This window comes from Podarcis erhardii (assembly GCF_964252035.2).
Source record: "Podarcis erhardii genome assembly, chromosome: 7".
Taxonomy (NCBI): domain Eukaryota; kingdom Metazoa; phylum Chordata; class Lepidosauria; order Squamata; family Lacertidae; genus Podarcis; species Podarcis erhardii.
In genome coordinates this window covers 13,197,304-13,214,585 of record NC_138511.1, presented here as the reverse complement: position 1 = coordinate 13,214,585, position 17,282 = coordinate 13,197,304, and the positions used below count along the sequence as shown (strand labels likewise).

At 49.2% G+C, this 17,282-nt stretch overlaps 1 protein-coding gene across 1 annotated transcript in view; it reads left to right on the top strand.

Moving 5' to 3' along the window:
• The window catches only part of CLCN6 (chloride voltage-gated channel 6), a 38,768-nt gene extending 22,948 nt beyond the window's left edge, over window positions 1-15,820 (top strand). Inside the window, exons 15-23 of the mRNA XM_081870909.1 lie at window positions 375-528; window positions 655-814; window positions 1,756-1,862; window positions 1,970-2,156; window positions 2,833-2,990; window positions 4,043-4,199; window positions 5,287-5,394; window positions 7,558-7,683; window positions 10,342-15,820. Of these exons, the coding sequence (XP_081727035.1) occupies window positions 375-528; window positions 655-814; window positions 1,756-1,862; window positions 1,970-2,156; window positions 2,833-2,990; window positions 4,043-4,199; window positions 5,287-5,394; window positions 7,558-7,683; window positions 10,342-10,422 (1,238 nt within the window). The 3' untranslated portion in view covers window positions 10,423-15,820. The remainder of the gene's footprint in view (window positions 1-374; window positions 529-654; window positions 815-1,755; window positions 1,863-1,969; window positions 2,157-2,832; window positions 2,991-4,042; window positions 4,200-5,286; window positions 5,395-7,557; window positions 7,684-10,341) is intronic.
• The last annotated feature ends 1,462 nt before the right edge of the window (window positions 15,821-17,282 follow it).

The following is a 17,282-nucleotide window of genomic DNA, read 5'->3' as shown; positions in this document are numbered from 1 at the left end:
TACGATAGGAGCTGAACTCCTGATACCATATGACTCCAGCCCTCCTATAGAGCGATAAACGCACAGTATCGAAATAACCTGAGTGCCTTAGGATGGCTTCTGTGGGTGGGAGTCTTCTTGGGGCGGCAAAGCTCTTGCTGAAAGGGGCGTGGCCTTTTACTTCAGTGGGCGGGGCTCCTGCCGGCTGCCACTTAAACTGCCTCTTTCCCCAGCCACTCAGAATAACTGGAGTGCTGCAAGACGGCTTCTGTGGGCAGGGTGCTTCTTTTGGGGCAGGGGGAAGAGCTCTTCCTGACTGGGGCGTGGCCTCTCGTGTCAGTGGGCAGGGCTCCTGTGGGCTGCCACCCAAGCCTCTTTCCCTGTTGTCTTTGCAGGTACCTTCAGCCCAGTCACCCTCTCCCTGTTCTTCCTCCTCTATTTCCTCCTTTCCTGCTGGACTTACGGGATTTCTGTGCCCAGCGGCCTCTTTGTCCCGTCGCTGCTTTGCGGGGCTGCCTTCGGACGCCTGGTGGCCAACCTCCTCAAAAGGTGCCTCCTCTGCTTTGCGCATGGCGCTACGGGGCAGGGCCCCCCTCCCTCTCTCCCCCAGACCCTCCCTGCTTGTCTCCGCTGTATCCTGACACCCTCCGACTTGTCTTCTCTCCGCTCCCCTAGTTACATCGGCCTGGATCACATCTACTCGGGGACCTTTGCCCTGATCGGGGCAGCTGCCTTCCTGGGAGGCGTGGTGCGCATGACAATCAGCCTCACCGTCATCCTGATCGAGTCCACGAACGAGATCACTTACGGGCTCCCCATCATGATCACGCTTATGGTGAGCCTGTTAGCAGCGGCACCGAATCTTCCAACGGCTAGCGCAATTGCAAAGCTAAGCAGGGTTCGGTACGGTTTCAAATTGGATGGGGGACTATGTGTTGGGATACCTGCATTGGAGGCGGTTGGATTCGATGACCCTTGGGATCCCTTCCAGTTCTATGATCCACCACCATCACCCTGTGCAGCTACATCGGCACTTGTGCCAGGCCACTTTGTAGGTGCAGTTTGCATCAGACCACAGATTAACAAAATGAGGATTGCGGGACAGAAAGCCTCCTTAGCTAACCTGAGGACTTCCCAAAGCAGAACTCCCTAATTCAGAAATGAACTGGCAACCAATGTAGGTGCTTTAAAATGGCTTCTATGAGATCTGGAAGCGACGCGGGTAGCGCTGTGCTGCAAACCACTGAGCCTCTTGGGCTTGCTGATCAGAAGGTTGGCAGTTCGAATCCCTGCGACGGGGTGAGCTCCTGTTGCTCTGTCCCAGCTCCTGCCAGCCTAGCAGTTCGAAAGCACACCAGTGCAAGTAGATAAGTAGGTTCCTCTTCGGCAGGAAGGTAAACGGTGTTTCCCAGAGCTCTGGTTTCCGTCACGGTGTCCTGTTGTGCCAGAAGCAGTTTAGTCATGCTGGCCACATGACCTGGAAAGCTGTCTGTGGACAAATGCCGGCTACCTCGGCCTGAAAATGAGATGAGCGCCACAACCCCATAGTTGCCTTTGACTGGACTTAACCGTCCAGGGCTCCTTTACCTTTATCTTATATGAGATCTAAAGGGAGCCCCAGCCAGGAGTCTGGCCACTGTGGAAACCAATGGAGGTTTCCGAGTTGTCTCCAAGGTGTTCCCCATGTAGTATGCATTGCAGTGATCTAATTTGGAGGTTTTTCTCCTGTGTTTAGGAGCTTGTCGTACCAGCTCCTCCTCATCCTCCTCTTTCCAGGTAGCCAAATGGACTGGAGACCTCTTCAACAAGGGTATCTACGACATCTACATCAACTTGCGAGGGGTGCCGCTTCTCGAGTGGGAAACCAAGGCAGAAATGGACAAGTCAGTCCCCGATCTCAACAATCTTTAAGTTGTCCTGTGTTAAAATTGCTTGCTCTCTGTGCATATCTGTGCAACTCTCAAGCCTGCTTCTTCCTGATGTTCCCCAGGCTGAGAGCCAGCGACATCATGGAGCCCAACCTGATGTACGTTTACCCCCACACCCGGATCCAGTCCCTCGTCAGCATCTTGCGCACGACGGTTCACCACGCCTTCCCGGTGGTGACCGAAAACCGGGCGTACGAGAGGGAGTTCATGAAGTGGGACCAGCTGATCAGCAACAACATCAAGTTCAAGGTGGGTTCCGGCACTGGAGTCCCTTGTGGGGAATAAATGGAGTGCTTTCCTTGAGTATGGCAGCTCCTAGATCTTTGGAACTCCCTGCCCATTGATATGAGGCAGGTTGGACTAGATGCGTTCCCTTACAACTCTACAACTCTCATGATTCTATCTCGTGGTACATGTTAGTTTCTGTTTCTCACTGAGCAGCTGCTGGGAGTCACAGGACTCTGTTTACATTCCAGAGACCTTGCAGTCTCACGGGAAAGGGAGACGGGATGTGACGTTAGTGGTTTCCTGTTTCCTTTCTTCCTTTGTTCTTTTGGCTCTCTGCTCTCACAGGGTTGAATATGCTTCATGTTGAGCGCATTCGAGTTGCACTCCGCAACAACCTGGAAGTAACGGAGCCCGTTACTTCCGGGTTTCGCCGCTCGCGCATGTGCAGACGCTCAAAATGACGTCATGCGCAGAAGCGGTGAAAAGCGACGTGTGTGTGCGCAGACATGCCGTTGTTAATTACGTTTGCTTCTGGATGCGAACGGGGTTCCAGAACGGATCCCGTTTGCATCCCGAGGTACCACTGTATTAATTCCTTGGCCAGCCAGTGCCTGGGCGAAGAGGAATGTTTTTCAAATTCCTCTTGGGAGTCAGTAACGATGGACGTGATGAAACAGTGGCGGTTTATTTTTGCCAGAAATCCAGCATCCTCACCCGGGCCGGCGAGCAGCGTAAACGCAGCCAGTCCATGAAGTCCTACCCGTCCAGCGAGCTTCGCAACGTCTGTGACGACCACATCGCGACGGAGGAGCCTCCGGAGACAGAGGATATGTTGCAACAGATGCTGGAGCGGAGGTGAGCAAACACAGGACCGGGGGGGGGGGGGATCTCTTTCAGGCTGAGTGCAACATTCCATAAAGCAATTACCGTATTTTTCGCTCTATAAGACGCACCAGACCACAAGACGCACCTAGGTTTTGGAGGAAGAAAACAAGAAAAAAAATATTCTGAATCTCAGAAGCTAGAACAGCAAGAGGGATCGCTGCACAGCGAAAGCAGCAATCCCTCTTGCTGTTCTGGTTTCTGGGATAGCTGCACAGCCTGCATTCGCTCCATAAGACGCACACACATTTCCCTTTACTATTTAGGAGGGAAAAAGTGAGTCTTATAGAGCAAAAGATACGGTACTTGGTTTTCCAAATTAAAGTTTTGCAGTCAAGAGATGTACAACATAAAAACCAGATTCCAAGGAATCTCCTGGACTTCCCTCCTCCCCTTTGTGGGTCCTGTTATTAATTATTTCCTCCTGGTGGCGCTGTGGGTTAAACCACAGAGCCTAGGGCTTGCTGATCAGAAGGTTGGTGGTTCGAATCCCCGCGACGGGGTGAGCTCCCTTTACTTGGTCCCTGCTCCTGCTAACCTAGCGGTTCAAAAGCACGTCAAAGTGGAAGTAGATAAATAGGTACCGCTCCTGAAGCAAAGTTCTTAACCCAAGGTACTATTTCTGGGTTAGCGGAGTCTGTAACCTGAAGCGTATGTAACCCGAGGTACCACCTTATAAAAGTCTGGAACAGATAAATCCACTTTGCATTACTTTCTATGGGGAAGCGTGCCTTGGTTTTGAAACGCTTTGGTGTTGGAATGGACTTCTGGAATGGATTAAGTTTGAGAACCAAGGTACTACTGTAGTCTAAAGCATCTAGCAGGTGCCAGGTCAGTGAGTTCTTCATCTCAATGCCAGACACTTAGGGAGCTAGTGAGAGCGTGCAAATGTTTCAGGGGCTGACTGGTTGGCTGGCCTGAACCGGCCCCTATTTCCTGCAGGCACCCCTGCAATCCATCTCCAGAATGGCTTGCTCAATAATTACCTGTATGTTACCTGATCGACTCCTCCCCCCTCATCCCAGGTACACCCCATATCCTAACCTTTACCCGGACCAATCGCCCAGCGAAGAGTGGACCATGGAGGAGCGATTCCGGCCCCTGACCTTCCACGGCCTCATCCTGCGCTCGCAGCTCGTCACCTTGCTGGTGCGAGGAGTCTGTTATGCGGAGAATCAGTCGGTGAGTTGGTTTCGCTTATTGGATTACTTGGGCCTGCAAACTGCTTGGGGTGACGTTAGTGTGTAATGTGGAAGAGACCTTGCATTGACAGCGTCCCTGACAGAGGTGTTCTCTTCTCACCTGCACCTGAAGGGAAAAAATCCCCATGTTCCTGGCCCCCCTTCCCAGTGGATATTTGTCCTTTTTTTATTTAAACGATTAACATTTTTTATTGAGTTTCCCCAAGAAAATTCCTCCTGTCCTGTCTTGATATGTTTGAAACATCCATAGAGGACAAACTAGAACCCAAATTTTATCTTAAAAGAGGTTCTTTTCTTTCAGCTCGGGAGTAGCACATGAATGATGTATGTGCCTCTGTACTGCATAATCTGATTTTAACTTTTTTATGTACAGTGGTACCTCTGGATGCAAACGGGATCCGTTCTGGAGCCCCGTTCACATTCTGAAGCGAACGCAACCCACATCTGCGATTCGCCGCTTCCGCGCATGTGCGTGACATCATTTTGAGTGTCTGTGCATGTGCTAGCGGCGAAACCCGGAAGTAATGCACTCCGTTACTTCCGGGTCGCCATGGAGCACTGTTCTGATTTAGTTACCGTGTTTTTCGCTCTATAAGATGCAACAGACCACAAGACACACCTAGTTTTTGGAGGAGGAAAACAAGAAAAAAAAATATTCTGAATCTCAGAAGCCAGAACAGCAAGAGGGATCGCTGTGCAGTGAAAGCAGCGCTCCCTCTTGCTGTTCTGGCTTTTGGGATAGCTGCACATCCTGCATTCGCTCCATAAGACGCACACACATTTTCCCTTACTTTTTAGGAGGGAAAAAGTGAGTCCTATAGAGCAAAAAATACGGTATTTATTTAATCAACAGTGGTATGTACATATTTTTACAAATAAGTGGGGACTACTCTTCTCATTCAAAGATCAGAAATTCCTTCCCAGGACCCTAGAGGACAGTGGTCCTGCCCCAGCTTCCCCCCAGCTTCCCTTGCAATAGAAATTCACAGTCCAGGATTTCCTGTTCTCCACTTTTGATACGTCGTAGGATTTGATCTGTGTCCGCCTGACTGAGATTTGCCTTCCAGAGCACCAGTCAGCCTCGCCTTTCATACGGCGAGATGGCGGAAGATTACCCTCGCTATCCCGACATCCACGATCTGGACCTCACGCTTCTGAACCCCAGGATGATTGTGGTAAGGGATGGATGGCGGCTAACAGATTGAGGTTGAATCCTGACAAGACAGAAGTACTGTTTTGGGGGGACAGGAGGTGGGCGGGTGTGGAGGACTTCCTGGTCCTGAATGGGGTAACTGTGCCCCTGAAGGACCAGGTGCAAAGCCTGGAAGTCATTTTGGACTCACAGCTGTCCATGGAGGCACAGGTCAATTATGTGTCCAGGGCAGCTTTTTACCAGCTCCATCTGGTACATAGGCTGAGACCCTACCTGCCCACAGACTGCCTCGCCAGAGTGGTGCATGCTCTGGTTATCTTCGCCTTGGACTATTGCAATGCGCTCTACGTGGGGCTACCTTTGAAGGTGACCCGGAAACTACAACTAGTCCAGAATGCGGCAGCAAGACTGGTGACTGGGAGTGGCCAACAAGACCATATAACACCGGTCTTGAAAGACCTACATTGGCTCACAGTACGTTTCTGAGCACAATTCAAAGTGTTGGTGCTGACCTTTAAAACCCTAAATGGCATTGGTCCAGTATATCTGAAGGAGCGTCTCCACCCCCATCGTTCTGCCTGGACACTGAGGTCCAGCACTGAGGGCCTTCTGGCGGTTCCCTCACTGTGAGAAAGCCAAGTTACAGGGAACCAGGCAGAGGGCCTTCTCAGTAGTGGCACCCGCCCTGTGGAACGCCCTCCCACCAGATGTCAAAGAGAACAATTACTACCAGACTTTTAGAAGACATCTGAAGGCAGCCCTGTTTAGGGAAGCTTTTAATGTTTGATGTACTACAGTATTTTAATATTTTTTGGAAACTGCCCAGAGTGGCTGGGGAAGCCCAGCCAGATGGGCGGGGTATTATTTATTTATTTATTTATTTAAGCGTGTGCTTGCACAAATTTGTGGAGTGTCAGGCTGTCAATAGCTACCAGCCACGATGGCTGTGCTATTTCTCCATGGTCAGAAGCAGCAATGCATCTGAATACCTGCGGCTGGAAACCAGGGGAGCAGAGAGGGCTCTTGCTTGCGAGTTTTCCATTGGGCCACATTGAGAACAGAATGCTGGACTAGATGGGCTATTGCATTAGATGGTACCAAACACCGAGCAAATTGGCAAAAATGTCTAAATCTAAATCAAAGAAGTGTTCCCCTTTTTGTTTATCTCTCTGGGGAAGCGGTTTTCGCAAGCAGACTGGTAGATTGTAGCAGTGGCAGGATATGGGACAAAGAACTAGCTCTCTCATAATAAACACATAAGAACATAACAGGAGCCCTGAAGGACCAGGCCAGTGTACCATCCTGGGGGAGGCTCGCAAGCAGGACTCGAACCCAAGAGCCCTCTCCTCCTGAAAATGATATATCAATTGTATCTAACACGGAGTAAATTGGCAAGAGTGTATAAATCTAAATCAAAGAAGTGTTGGAAACGTAAAGAGAAAGAAGGTTCTTTTTATCATATGTGGTGGTCTTGTAGTAAAGTTAAAGCTTACTGGGAAATGATATAAAATGAAATGAAAAGGGTGTTTAAAATAACCTTTGTAAAAAAATACCCAGAAGCTTTTCTTTTGGGAATTCTAGGGACAGAACTTCCTAAAATGTATAGAAACTTATTCATGTATGCTACTACAGTGGCAAGAATGTTACTTGCCCCAAAGTGGAAAGAAGCAGAAGTCCCAGCAAAGGAAGAATGCATACAAAAACTTAGGGAATATGCTGAAATGGCAAAACTTGCTGGAAAAATAGGAAATCAAGATAACAGTTTTTTTTAAATATAAAAGAATAGAAATAGTTTATTGAATAGTTGCAGATAAATTATAAACAGATATTGGCAGGATTATTGTAATAATCTGCAGTTTCAAAAGAGTATATATTTAGAGAAGAAGAATAAATGAGCAAATTAAGTTAATTAGGATGTGCAGAAGATATTAAAAACAAATTTGAGGAACTGCAGAAAGAGGGGGAAGAAAGTCAAGTTATGAAATGTCATGATTGTAAAATCAGTGAAACGTATAAACTTGAAAAGTACAAAATTAAAAAAAATACATAGGCAAAAATAATAATAGATGGGCTATTGGTCTGATCCAGCCAGCTCTCCTTAGCTTCTTACAAAAGTGCTTTTTGCTGCTTTATTGCTGGGTTGCATTTGACAACCTTCCCCCTGTCTGCTTAACTCCTCTGGCAGGACATCACGCCTTACATGAATCCCTCCCCTTTCACGGTTTCGCCGAATACTCACGTCTCGCAAGTCTTCAACCTCTTCCGGACGATGGGGCTCAGGCATTTGCCTGTGGTGAATGCTGTTGGGGAGGTGAGTTTAACCTGTACATACTGTCTTTGGGAAGAATTTTGCAACTGGATCTGGGTGTAACTTTTCTCCCACGACTTCCTCTCCTGCCTAATTAGGTTTGTGCCAAGAGTTTAAAATCCAGAGGCCGTCTTGCTGGAGAATCCAGAGCAGGCATCCCCAAACTGAGCCCTCCAGCTGTTTTGGGTCAACTCCCGTCATCCCTAGCTAAAAGCACCCAGTGGTCAGGGATGATGGGAATTGTAGTCCCAAAGCAGCTGGAGGACCAAGTTTGGGGATGCCGGATCCAGAGCTTAAAGGCAGATGTGTCTGCCTAATAATCACCACTAGAGGTTGCTGTGCTCTAGAACAAACAATCCCAACATATAGTGCAGAGCATAGGAGGCCAGTTTGTAGTATGCTGAGCTATGAGTGTTTCCCAGACTTGGGTCTCCGGCGGCTTTTTCACTACAGTTCCCATCATCCCTGACCCTTCGTCCTGCCAGGTAGGGATGATGGGAGTTGTAGTCCAAGAACAGCTGGAGACCCAAGTTTGGGAAACCCTGGCCTGGATGATCCTGGCATAAACTGCTAGCAGATGTATGGAGGCAAAAGACTGGGCGGCTCTCCCAAGGAGTGGGTCCCCCACGTGGGCAGTACTGCCCCATGGGGGTTGGTGACATTACCTGGGGGTTGCCAGAGGTATAAATGACTATCAGACTTTGAAAAGCTGGTATTTTTAGATCAAGCTTATCAATGTTGTTGAATTAATTAAACAAAATGTATTTTATTGGATTTTGAGTAAATGTGCGATCACCCCGTATTTTTCGCACCATAGGGCGCACTGGACCATAGGGCGCACCCAGTTTTTAGGGAGGGAAATCAAGGGAAAAAATCCCCCCCCCAGCCCCAAAGAGCAGCGTACAGGCTGCATACAACCTCTCCCTTCTGGAGGGGTTGCGCGCGGCTATGGCACAAGCCAAGGCAGCTAGCAGGATTGATCCCGTTCGCTGTTTTGGCTTCCTCTTTAGCCCCGTGCAACCTCTCCTTCACGGGAGACGCTGCGCAGGGCTAAAGAAGCCATAGCCCCGTGCAGCTTCTCCTTACCGGAGGGGTTGCGCACAGCTATGGAAGAAGCCAAGGCAGCGAGCAGGATGGATCCCGCTCGCTGTTTTGGCTCCCCCTTTAGCCCCGTGCAGCCTCTCCTTGCCAGAGGGGTTGCGCACAGCTATGGAAGAAGCCAAGGCAGCGAGCAGGATGGATCCCACTCGCTGTTTTGGCTCCCCCTTTAGCCCCGTGCAGTCTCTCCTTGCCGGGAGACGCTGCGCAGGGCTTTCCTGGCTTTACTGGGAGTTGGGGGATTCTCCCAAAAGCCCGCAGAAGCCGCGCAACCCCTTTAAAGAGATCGCGGCTTCTCCTGGCTTTTCTGGGAGGTGGGAGAAGGGACTGATGTGGCCAGTCAGTTCCTTCTCCCTCCTGTGGAAAAGCCCACAGGAGCGCATGGAGCTTGTGTGCGGCTCTTGGGGGCTTTTTCCGCCTGCCTCCCCCCCCTGCATTCACTCCATAGGACGCACACACATTTCCCCTTGCTTTTTAGGAGGGAAAAAGTGTGTCCTATGGTACGAAAAATACGGTAACTGTTTTATCGTGTTGCTATCTTCCTTAGTAGGGACGTGGGTGGCGCTGTGGGTTAAACCACAGAGCCTAGGGCTTGCCGATCAGAAGGTTGGCGGTTCGAATCCCCATGACGGGGTGAGCTCCCGTTGCTCAGTCCCTGCTCCTGACAACTTAGCAGTTCCAAAGCACATCTAAGTGTAAGTAGATAAATAGGTACTGCTCTGGTGGGAAGGTAAACGGCGTTTCTGTTCACTGCTCTGCTTTGCCAGAAGCGGCTTAGTCATGCTGGCCACATGACCTGGAAGCTGTACGCCGGCTCCCTCGGCCAATAAAGCGAGATGAGCGCCGCAACCCCAGTTGGCCACGACTGGACTTAATGGTCAGGGGTCCCTTTACCTTTACCTTTATCTTCCTTAGTGGGTCATGCAAACCACTATTCTGAATAATGCTTTTTTAAACCACAATGCACTAAGTTATCCTGCAATAAGCTAGCAGGTGTTTGGAGGCATAAGACTGCCTGTCTTCTGGGTCTTTTGGGCTGCAGTTCCCACAAGCCTCAGACAACATAGTTCAGATTCATGGAGGGAGGGCCAGATGCATTTACAGTTGTTCAGATTCATGGAGGGAGGGCCAGATGCATTTACCATTTACAGTGGTACCTTGGGTTGCATACGCTTCAGGTTACAGACTCCACTAACCCTGAAATAGTACCTCGGGTTAAGAACTTTGCTTCAGGAGGAGAACAGAAATCGTGCTCCGGCAGCGCGGTGGCAGCAGGAGGCCCCATTAGCTAAAGTGGTGCTTCAGGTTAAGAACAGTTTCAGGTTAAGAACAGACCTCCGGAGCGAATTAAGTACTTAACCCGAGGTACCACTGTAAAACAAAGTTACCAGAAGGCTTGTCTAAACAAAAACATTTTTAGCAAGGGCTGAAAAGAGCGAAGACGCATGCCTGTTATCAATAGGCAGGGAGTTCCATTGTGTAGATGCTGCCACCCTAAAAGACGGATGAGATGGGTAACACTGGTTTACCCTGCCCTCTTTTTCTCCCGCCACCTCTTCACAGATCGTTGGCATCATCACGCGCCACAACCTGACCCACGAATTCCTGCAGGCCAGGCTACGACAGCACTACCGGACCATCTGACCACTCCGCTCCCGCCTCCCAAGCCGCCGCTTCGGATCCCGCGTGGCCCCCGGGTCACCTTCGTGCACTTTAAAGGCAACAAAAGCGGATCGGCTCCTTTCTCACTGGGGGAACGCCCCCCAGTGACCTCTCGGGGGGCCAGAAGACTCTGGGAGTTGTGGTCTGAACGCTTGTCGTCTAATCTTAGGGGCTCGCTCACCTGCTGCCCTGATTGGCTTCCGATCGGCATCGTCCCGACATTTCACCGCCCCGCCGGCACGATTCATATCTATGCCATATTCCAGATGGAAGGAACACCTGTCCTTTTCTCCTCTCCTTGCCTTATCCTAAAACCAGGTGTTCACCATCTCAAAAGACTCAGAAGACCAATGCAGCACTTAGCCGCTATATCTCAAGCTTTGGCCAGCAATTTCCTCCTATTTCGCACTCGTAGTTTCAGTAAGTCTAAGAAGAAGAGACACTTTTCTCTCTCTCTTTTTTTACTGGAGACTCTGGAATTCCCTGCATAGAATTTTCATTTTCATTCCACTTAACTGCACTTTTGAGTTGTTGTTTTTCTCAGCTAGAGGCTGGATCCTTGATGTTTGGGGGTGGGGGAAAGTCTCCACTTGAGTGAACCAAACCTTTGATCCTTAATTATCTTTTTTTTTGGGGGGGGGGGAGGTTATAGGTGCATATGGAAGGGAACAAAAAATCGTGCCACTAAAAGTAAGTGTATGTTGGGGTGTGTTTGTGTGTGTTAGTGAAAGGCAGCGTTTGCCTCTTGTGAGTGAGGAAAGCCTCATGGGTCAGTTTTGCAAGGGTTTGGCAGCGGGAGTGCCGTGGGTTTGTTTGCACCTGCAACCCTCCAGGCATTGCTGGACTACGACTCCCATCACCTCTGACCACTACTGGCTGCTGGGAGTTGTAGTCTAGCACCTGAAAGGAGTCACAGATTCACCAACCCTGCGTTGAAGACCCAAGATGGAGCAGGTGTGTGCATACAGAACAGATTCAGGTCTCCTAGCTCTCTAAAGGCTTAATTTTTTTAAAGAATAAGTCAGCACCCTGAATTGGAAATTGGGACCTCAAATGATCTCTTCCCGGGCCATCTTAGCTTGGCATTGTAGTATGGAAGCGTTAGAGCAGAGGGTTTGAACTTGTGGCCTTCCAGATGTTGGGACTACAACTCCCATCATCCCTGGCCCCGGGGCTGATGGGAGTTGGGAGTCCAGTGTCCTCTGGAGGGCAAAACCCCGCTCTTGAGGGAGAGAGACATTGGGAGTGGAGCTGAACCAGCATGCTTGAAGGGTTTCCAGTACAGAATAGGCTTGATGGCCGGTGGCGGTTCAGCATCACTGAGAAGAACCTTGCTTGCCTTGCGGGTGGCTGGCTGGCACCCTGCCGCAGACATTTTGCAGGGAAAGGCAAGCTCATTGGTGAAAGTTTCCCCTAATCAAACCCACTGGTGATCGGTGCCCGTAATTCCTACCTGTCTCAGCCCCTTAAACTGCCACCAGCTGGTCGCTCCATACCAGGCTGCTGCCACTGTATAGAAAACCAAACTTAAATATATTTCTGGAGTGTTGAAAGGTTTTCTCCTGCATGCGCTAGGCATCTAGCAGCAATTCCCTAAGCAAACCCGAGCAGGTCACGTGCATTGGGACAACAGCTCACCAGCTACAGAGGCACCAATTTGTAGAGTGGCCCTGCCATGTCCCCTCAAATCTACCCGTGACACATCTGGTTGGGTTTGTTTGACACCCACACACCCCACGGCAGATCTCCAATCTTTCCCTTCCTCCTGCAAGTGATTGTAAGGACTGCTGGGGAATTCAGTCCTCCGAACAGTAGATCTCCGGGGGGTGTCTCTGAGAATCCAGTTTTCATAGAAAGACTTCCCTTTAACTAGCAAGTCTTGAAAAGTTGCAATTGTGACACCCAGTCCAGGACCGAAATAGAATTTTTTTTTTGCAAAGGGGGTGGGGTGGGGGGACTGTCTGCAGCAGTTTCCAGGAGCACTTGAGAGAGTTCATGTAGTTGCAGAGTCACCTCAAGCCAGCCCAGGCCGGTCTGGGGCTCCTCGCAAGCCCCATCTCGGCTGCCCCCTTCGCAGTTATTCCAGCGGACTCCTGCCTCCGTAGGTTTTTTCCTCTGTTCTTGCTTCTGCTAAATCTCTCCGGTTTGGAAAGGTGACAGCCCTGATGCTGATGGGCTTGATAAAGCACAGTTGTGGAGTGTGGATTTTGCAGGTTTTTTCTTCCCAGGCCGAACAGCCGGAGAGAAAATGCATTCCAAGAAAAGGACCCCTACAGCTCTGCCTCCGCACAAAAGTAAAACAAAATCCTCCTTCCGTGTCACCCCACCTGTTAAAACCTGTTCTGTGCCACAAGGCAGGCAGGGAAGGAATCGCGTCGAGCGTCTCACCCCATCACAACCTTGTTGGTGTCTTTAAAACCAAAACGTGGGCTGTCTCCAATGTTAGTTTTACTTACAAGTAGTCCTGCTGAAATTAATAGGTTCGGTCTTGTGAATTTCAGTGGGTCTACTCTCAGCTGCATGCAACCCTGTGTTTGTGGACCCCTCCCTCTTTTAAACCATTCTGTGCCACCAGTGACGCTAATTCAGGCATCTCAGTTTCCCGTCTTCCGAAATTATATGTGTGCATTTGGGCTCCTGGGGTGTAGGACACAAAAATTGCCTGGTTTCGAGTTCTGATTTCATTTCCTTGAAGCAGGAATGCAGGGTGTGTGTGTGTAAATGTGCAATGTGTGTTTAAAATGTGTAAAGTCTGTCTCTGCATAGCTCTTTGTGATTGTGTGGTGGTGCATGTGGGTTTTTTTTTTTTTAAGGGAAAGAAAATCAGAACCAGGTCCTCCTCTCTGTCCCTCTAAATCCATTGAAAGACTTCAGATCTCTTTTCTGCTTCTCAGACCCACTGCTTTATTCCTTTGACCCCTTGAGGAGGAAGGAAGGAGGGCAGCCCACATCTTTAAACCTTAATTTGGCCCTGGCATTTTCTGGTTGCAGCAGGTATCAGCTCAGCCCTGCAAACCACTTTTTAAAATCATTATCTCTCTCTCTCTTAGCTGGGGCATAATCAACTTTCTTCCTAAGCCTGTGTCCTTGACGGCAACTATTACTATTAAATTGCCAAGCTCTTAAAAAAAAACAAAAGTTCCCACAAGTTTGAACCTCTCTGATACTTATTGATCTGCAAGCCGTGTTAAAAAGTGGGAGAGTTGAAGATTTCATTGGCACCAAATAACAAGTCTGTGGTTTGTTGGGGGGGGGATGTGTGATTTTTTTGTGCTGCCCCCTTGTGAAAGGGGAGGGGCTGCCTCCCTCCCCCCCCCCCCGCCAGAAGTCCAGCAGCCTGGCACTGAACAGCCGCGGCATCGTTGACATCTTGACTTAACAGCTGGTTAAATGAGCTGCTTTGCCACTTCTCTGCAAAGCTTGCCCAGAACGTGTCAGGTTTCTTCCTTCACTGCGATCTCGTAAGATGTCGAACCAATTAAGGACTGTCTTCCCCAACTCCCCAGAGCTGTTGGCTCGAAGGAGCTTGACAATACATTTCTGTGTTTCGAGCCGATTTATTTGTTTTTGGCATCCTGGCGATGCCCAGATCATGCGGTGCTGCTTCATTTTGAAACCAGTGGCTTTAGGACTCCTATCCTGAGGAGTGTCAGCTATCCTGACAGGGCAGCTGTGCGCTCTCTCTCTCTCTCTCTCTCTCTCTCTCTCTCTCTAAGGGATCTTTCTTCTTCCCTATCATGATGAAAAGTTCCACTGTTCCCGCACATGCCGACAAGGGGCTTGTTAGCGGAGCTAAGATACAGAGCTGCAATGCGTCTCGGTTTCTTGCTAGGTGATGCCCTTGTTCTTATTGCTGGGCTTCTCGTGGGCTTGAGATTGCTGAGATTTTTGTGCAGGGGGAATTTTGTGGGCGGGGGGTTGTAGGGTGCGTGTGTGTGTTTGGGTCTGGGGGAAAGGGGTATATCATGATGGTGTGCATTTGTTGGCGTGGGTGGTAGGGGAGGGGCATGTGAGTTTTTGCTCCCACGCTGTTTTCCAAAGAACCATCGCTTAAGTTCCTAAATTGGGCTTGGTTCCAGCCTATTCACTTCCCTCCGATAGATGCCCTTTTCTCTGTCTCTTACTTTCAGGTTGTGCCTTCTGAGTTTATTCAACCGTGCTTTTAAAAAAGGGGGGGTGTAACCCATGCAACAATGGCTTTGTGTTCCTATGTTACCAGGGGGAGGCCTGAACGGATGAAATCTATGCCGATTAATGCCTGCCACCGCTGAATTCTGTGCCCTCTGCAGTTCGCTGAGGTGTGTGCATGTCTTGCCTTTAGTTAGATGCACATTTTTAAAATGTGCGTAGCCCAACATCCACACACATTTGGCGCTGACCACTTCCCACCACCGCCAAATGCCTCTTATCCAAAACAAAGCAACAGGAAAGGTTTTGCTTTTCTGGGTCCATCCTGAATAATTCTGGGAGCATCTCATCCCCTTCAACTCTTTCATTTTTAAAGGAGGAGGAAGCAGGCAAAATCTTTACTCAGTGCTTTTCATTTTGTGAAGTTAAACTATAGGGGAGAAAAGCGTTTACCACAGATGTGGGGAACCTTCCGCCCCCCCAGATGTTGATGAACTATAACTCACATCAGCCCAAGCAAATGGCCAGGTATGATGGGGAGTTGCTGTTCAGCAACTGCCTGGAAGGCCAGAGGTTCTTCACACCTGGTTTGCCCAGAAAGCAACACTTTTGTCCCACGTTGCAAGAGGATTTTTTTCCATCTGGCGGATTGAAAGTCAGTGATGCAGACTTGCTAGCCTCCCTGTCTCAGATGTGCCACTCAAACCCTCATTTCCGAAATGATCGCCCCAGACCGCTTGAGGTCTGCTGATGGCTTGGCCAAAACTTGGTACCCACCCCTTCTCTCTCTTCCCCCACCCCCGGTCAAGCCTAGACTCCCAAACAGCCAGAAGGCCCTTAAACCCTCAGATCAGTGTTAAGCTTGAGCCCAGGGCAGAGAAATCTGGAGCAAATATTCATGCGTTCTCCTTTTCACTGCCCACTCTGGTCTCTACAACAGTATTAAATTGCCCTATCAAGGCATAACCCCTATCTCATTCCTCCATGTCGCAGTGCATTCCCCTGGTAAACCCTCTCAATGTTTTCTTCAATCTAATTTGTGTTTATTTTTTTCCCTGAGGGGAGTGTTTGTGACCAAATGATGGGAATTAATTCTGTTGTGTATATAATTATTATTTTTTATTTTTTTTAAAAAAATGAGTGAGATAATTATTATTATTATTATTATTTGTGTTTGACCGCCTGTAGTGTTTAACCATGGCCATCGTTTTTGTGGGGGGGAAGAAAGAAAATAAATTAAATTCCTCCCGTGCATCTGTCTTCAAGGATCTTTTGTGATGACTATTTCCTTCTGTTGCGCATCACCTTTCTAGTTGCTTGGCTTCCTTCGGCCACCTGGACATAGAAGAAAGCAGTAGCTCAGTGGCTTAGAGCACCTGCTTTGCATGCAGAAGGTCCTGGGCTTGATCCCTGGCATCTCCAGATGGAAAACCTGGAGAGCCTCTGCCAGTCAGTGTAGACAATATTGAGCCAGATTGACTCATGGTATGACACAACTTCCCATGCTTCTGTTTAAATCATCCTGTTACCTGAGCCATGAGGACTAGAATCTTGTGTTACATGTTAGCCGAAGGACCATAGTTCAGTTGTAGAGACCTGCTTTGAACATAGTGGTGCATGCTCTAGTTATCTCCCGCTTGGACTACTGCAATGTGCTGTATGTGGGGCTACCTTTGAAGCTGACCCAGAAACTACAATGAATCCAGAATGCAGGAGCTAGACTGGTGACTGGGAGTGGCTGCCGAGACCACATAACACCGGTCCTGAAAGACCTACATTGGCTCCCAGTACGTTTCCGAGCACAATTCAAAGTGTTGGTGCTGACCTTTAAAGCCCTAAACGGCCTCAGTCCTGTATACCTGAAGGAGCGTCTCCACCCCCATCGTTCAACCCGGACACCGAGGTCCAGCGCCAAGAGCCTTTTGGCGGTTCCCTCCCTGCGAGAAGTGAGGTTATAGGGAACCAGGCAGAGGGCCTTCTCGGTAGTGGCGCCCGCTCTGTGGAACGCCCTCCCATCAGATGTCAAGGAAATAAACAACTATCTGACTTTTAGAAGACATCTAAAGCAGCCCAGTTTAGGGATGTTTTTAATGTTTAATGTTTTATTGTGTTTTTAATGTTCTGTTGGGAGCCGCCCAGAGTGGCTGGGGAAAACCCAGCCAGATGGGCAAGGGTATAAATAAAAAAAATATTATTAAGTTATTATTATTATAGGAGGTCCCAGCTATAATCCCAGGCATCTTTAGGCAGGTCTGGGAAAGGTTTTCCGAACTGGATGGACCAATTGTCTGACTTCCAGTGTACCTAATGTGTTGATCTCACATAGCATCCCCTCTCTTTGCCCTAAAAAAAGTCAGTGGGCAGCCAGTTGCCTCTGGGAAGTTTGCAGGCCAAGAACAAAGGCAACTCTCTATCTCAAGCTGTTGACCCTCAGCACTTGATATCCAGTGGTTCACTGCCTCTAACCATGGGTCTCTATTTAACTAGAAAAGGGGACCTCAGGCCTGCTTTAAAGTTGAGGGCCAGATTTCTTTCTGGGCAGGCTACTGAGGGCCACATGCCAGGGACAGGTGGGCTTGGGGTGAAAGTAGACGGAGCAACAAATGTAAATTTTACCATGTGTACAGTAGGCTGCTTTCTATACTCTTCATCCTCCATTGAGGCAAGCAAGAGGCATGATCACCATTTAAAGACACATTGCAGCCCAGCAGAAA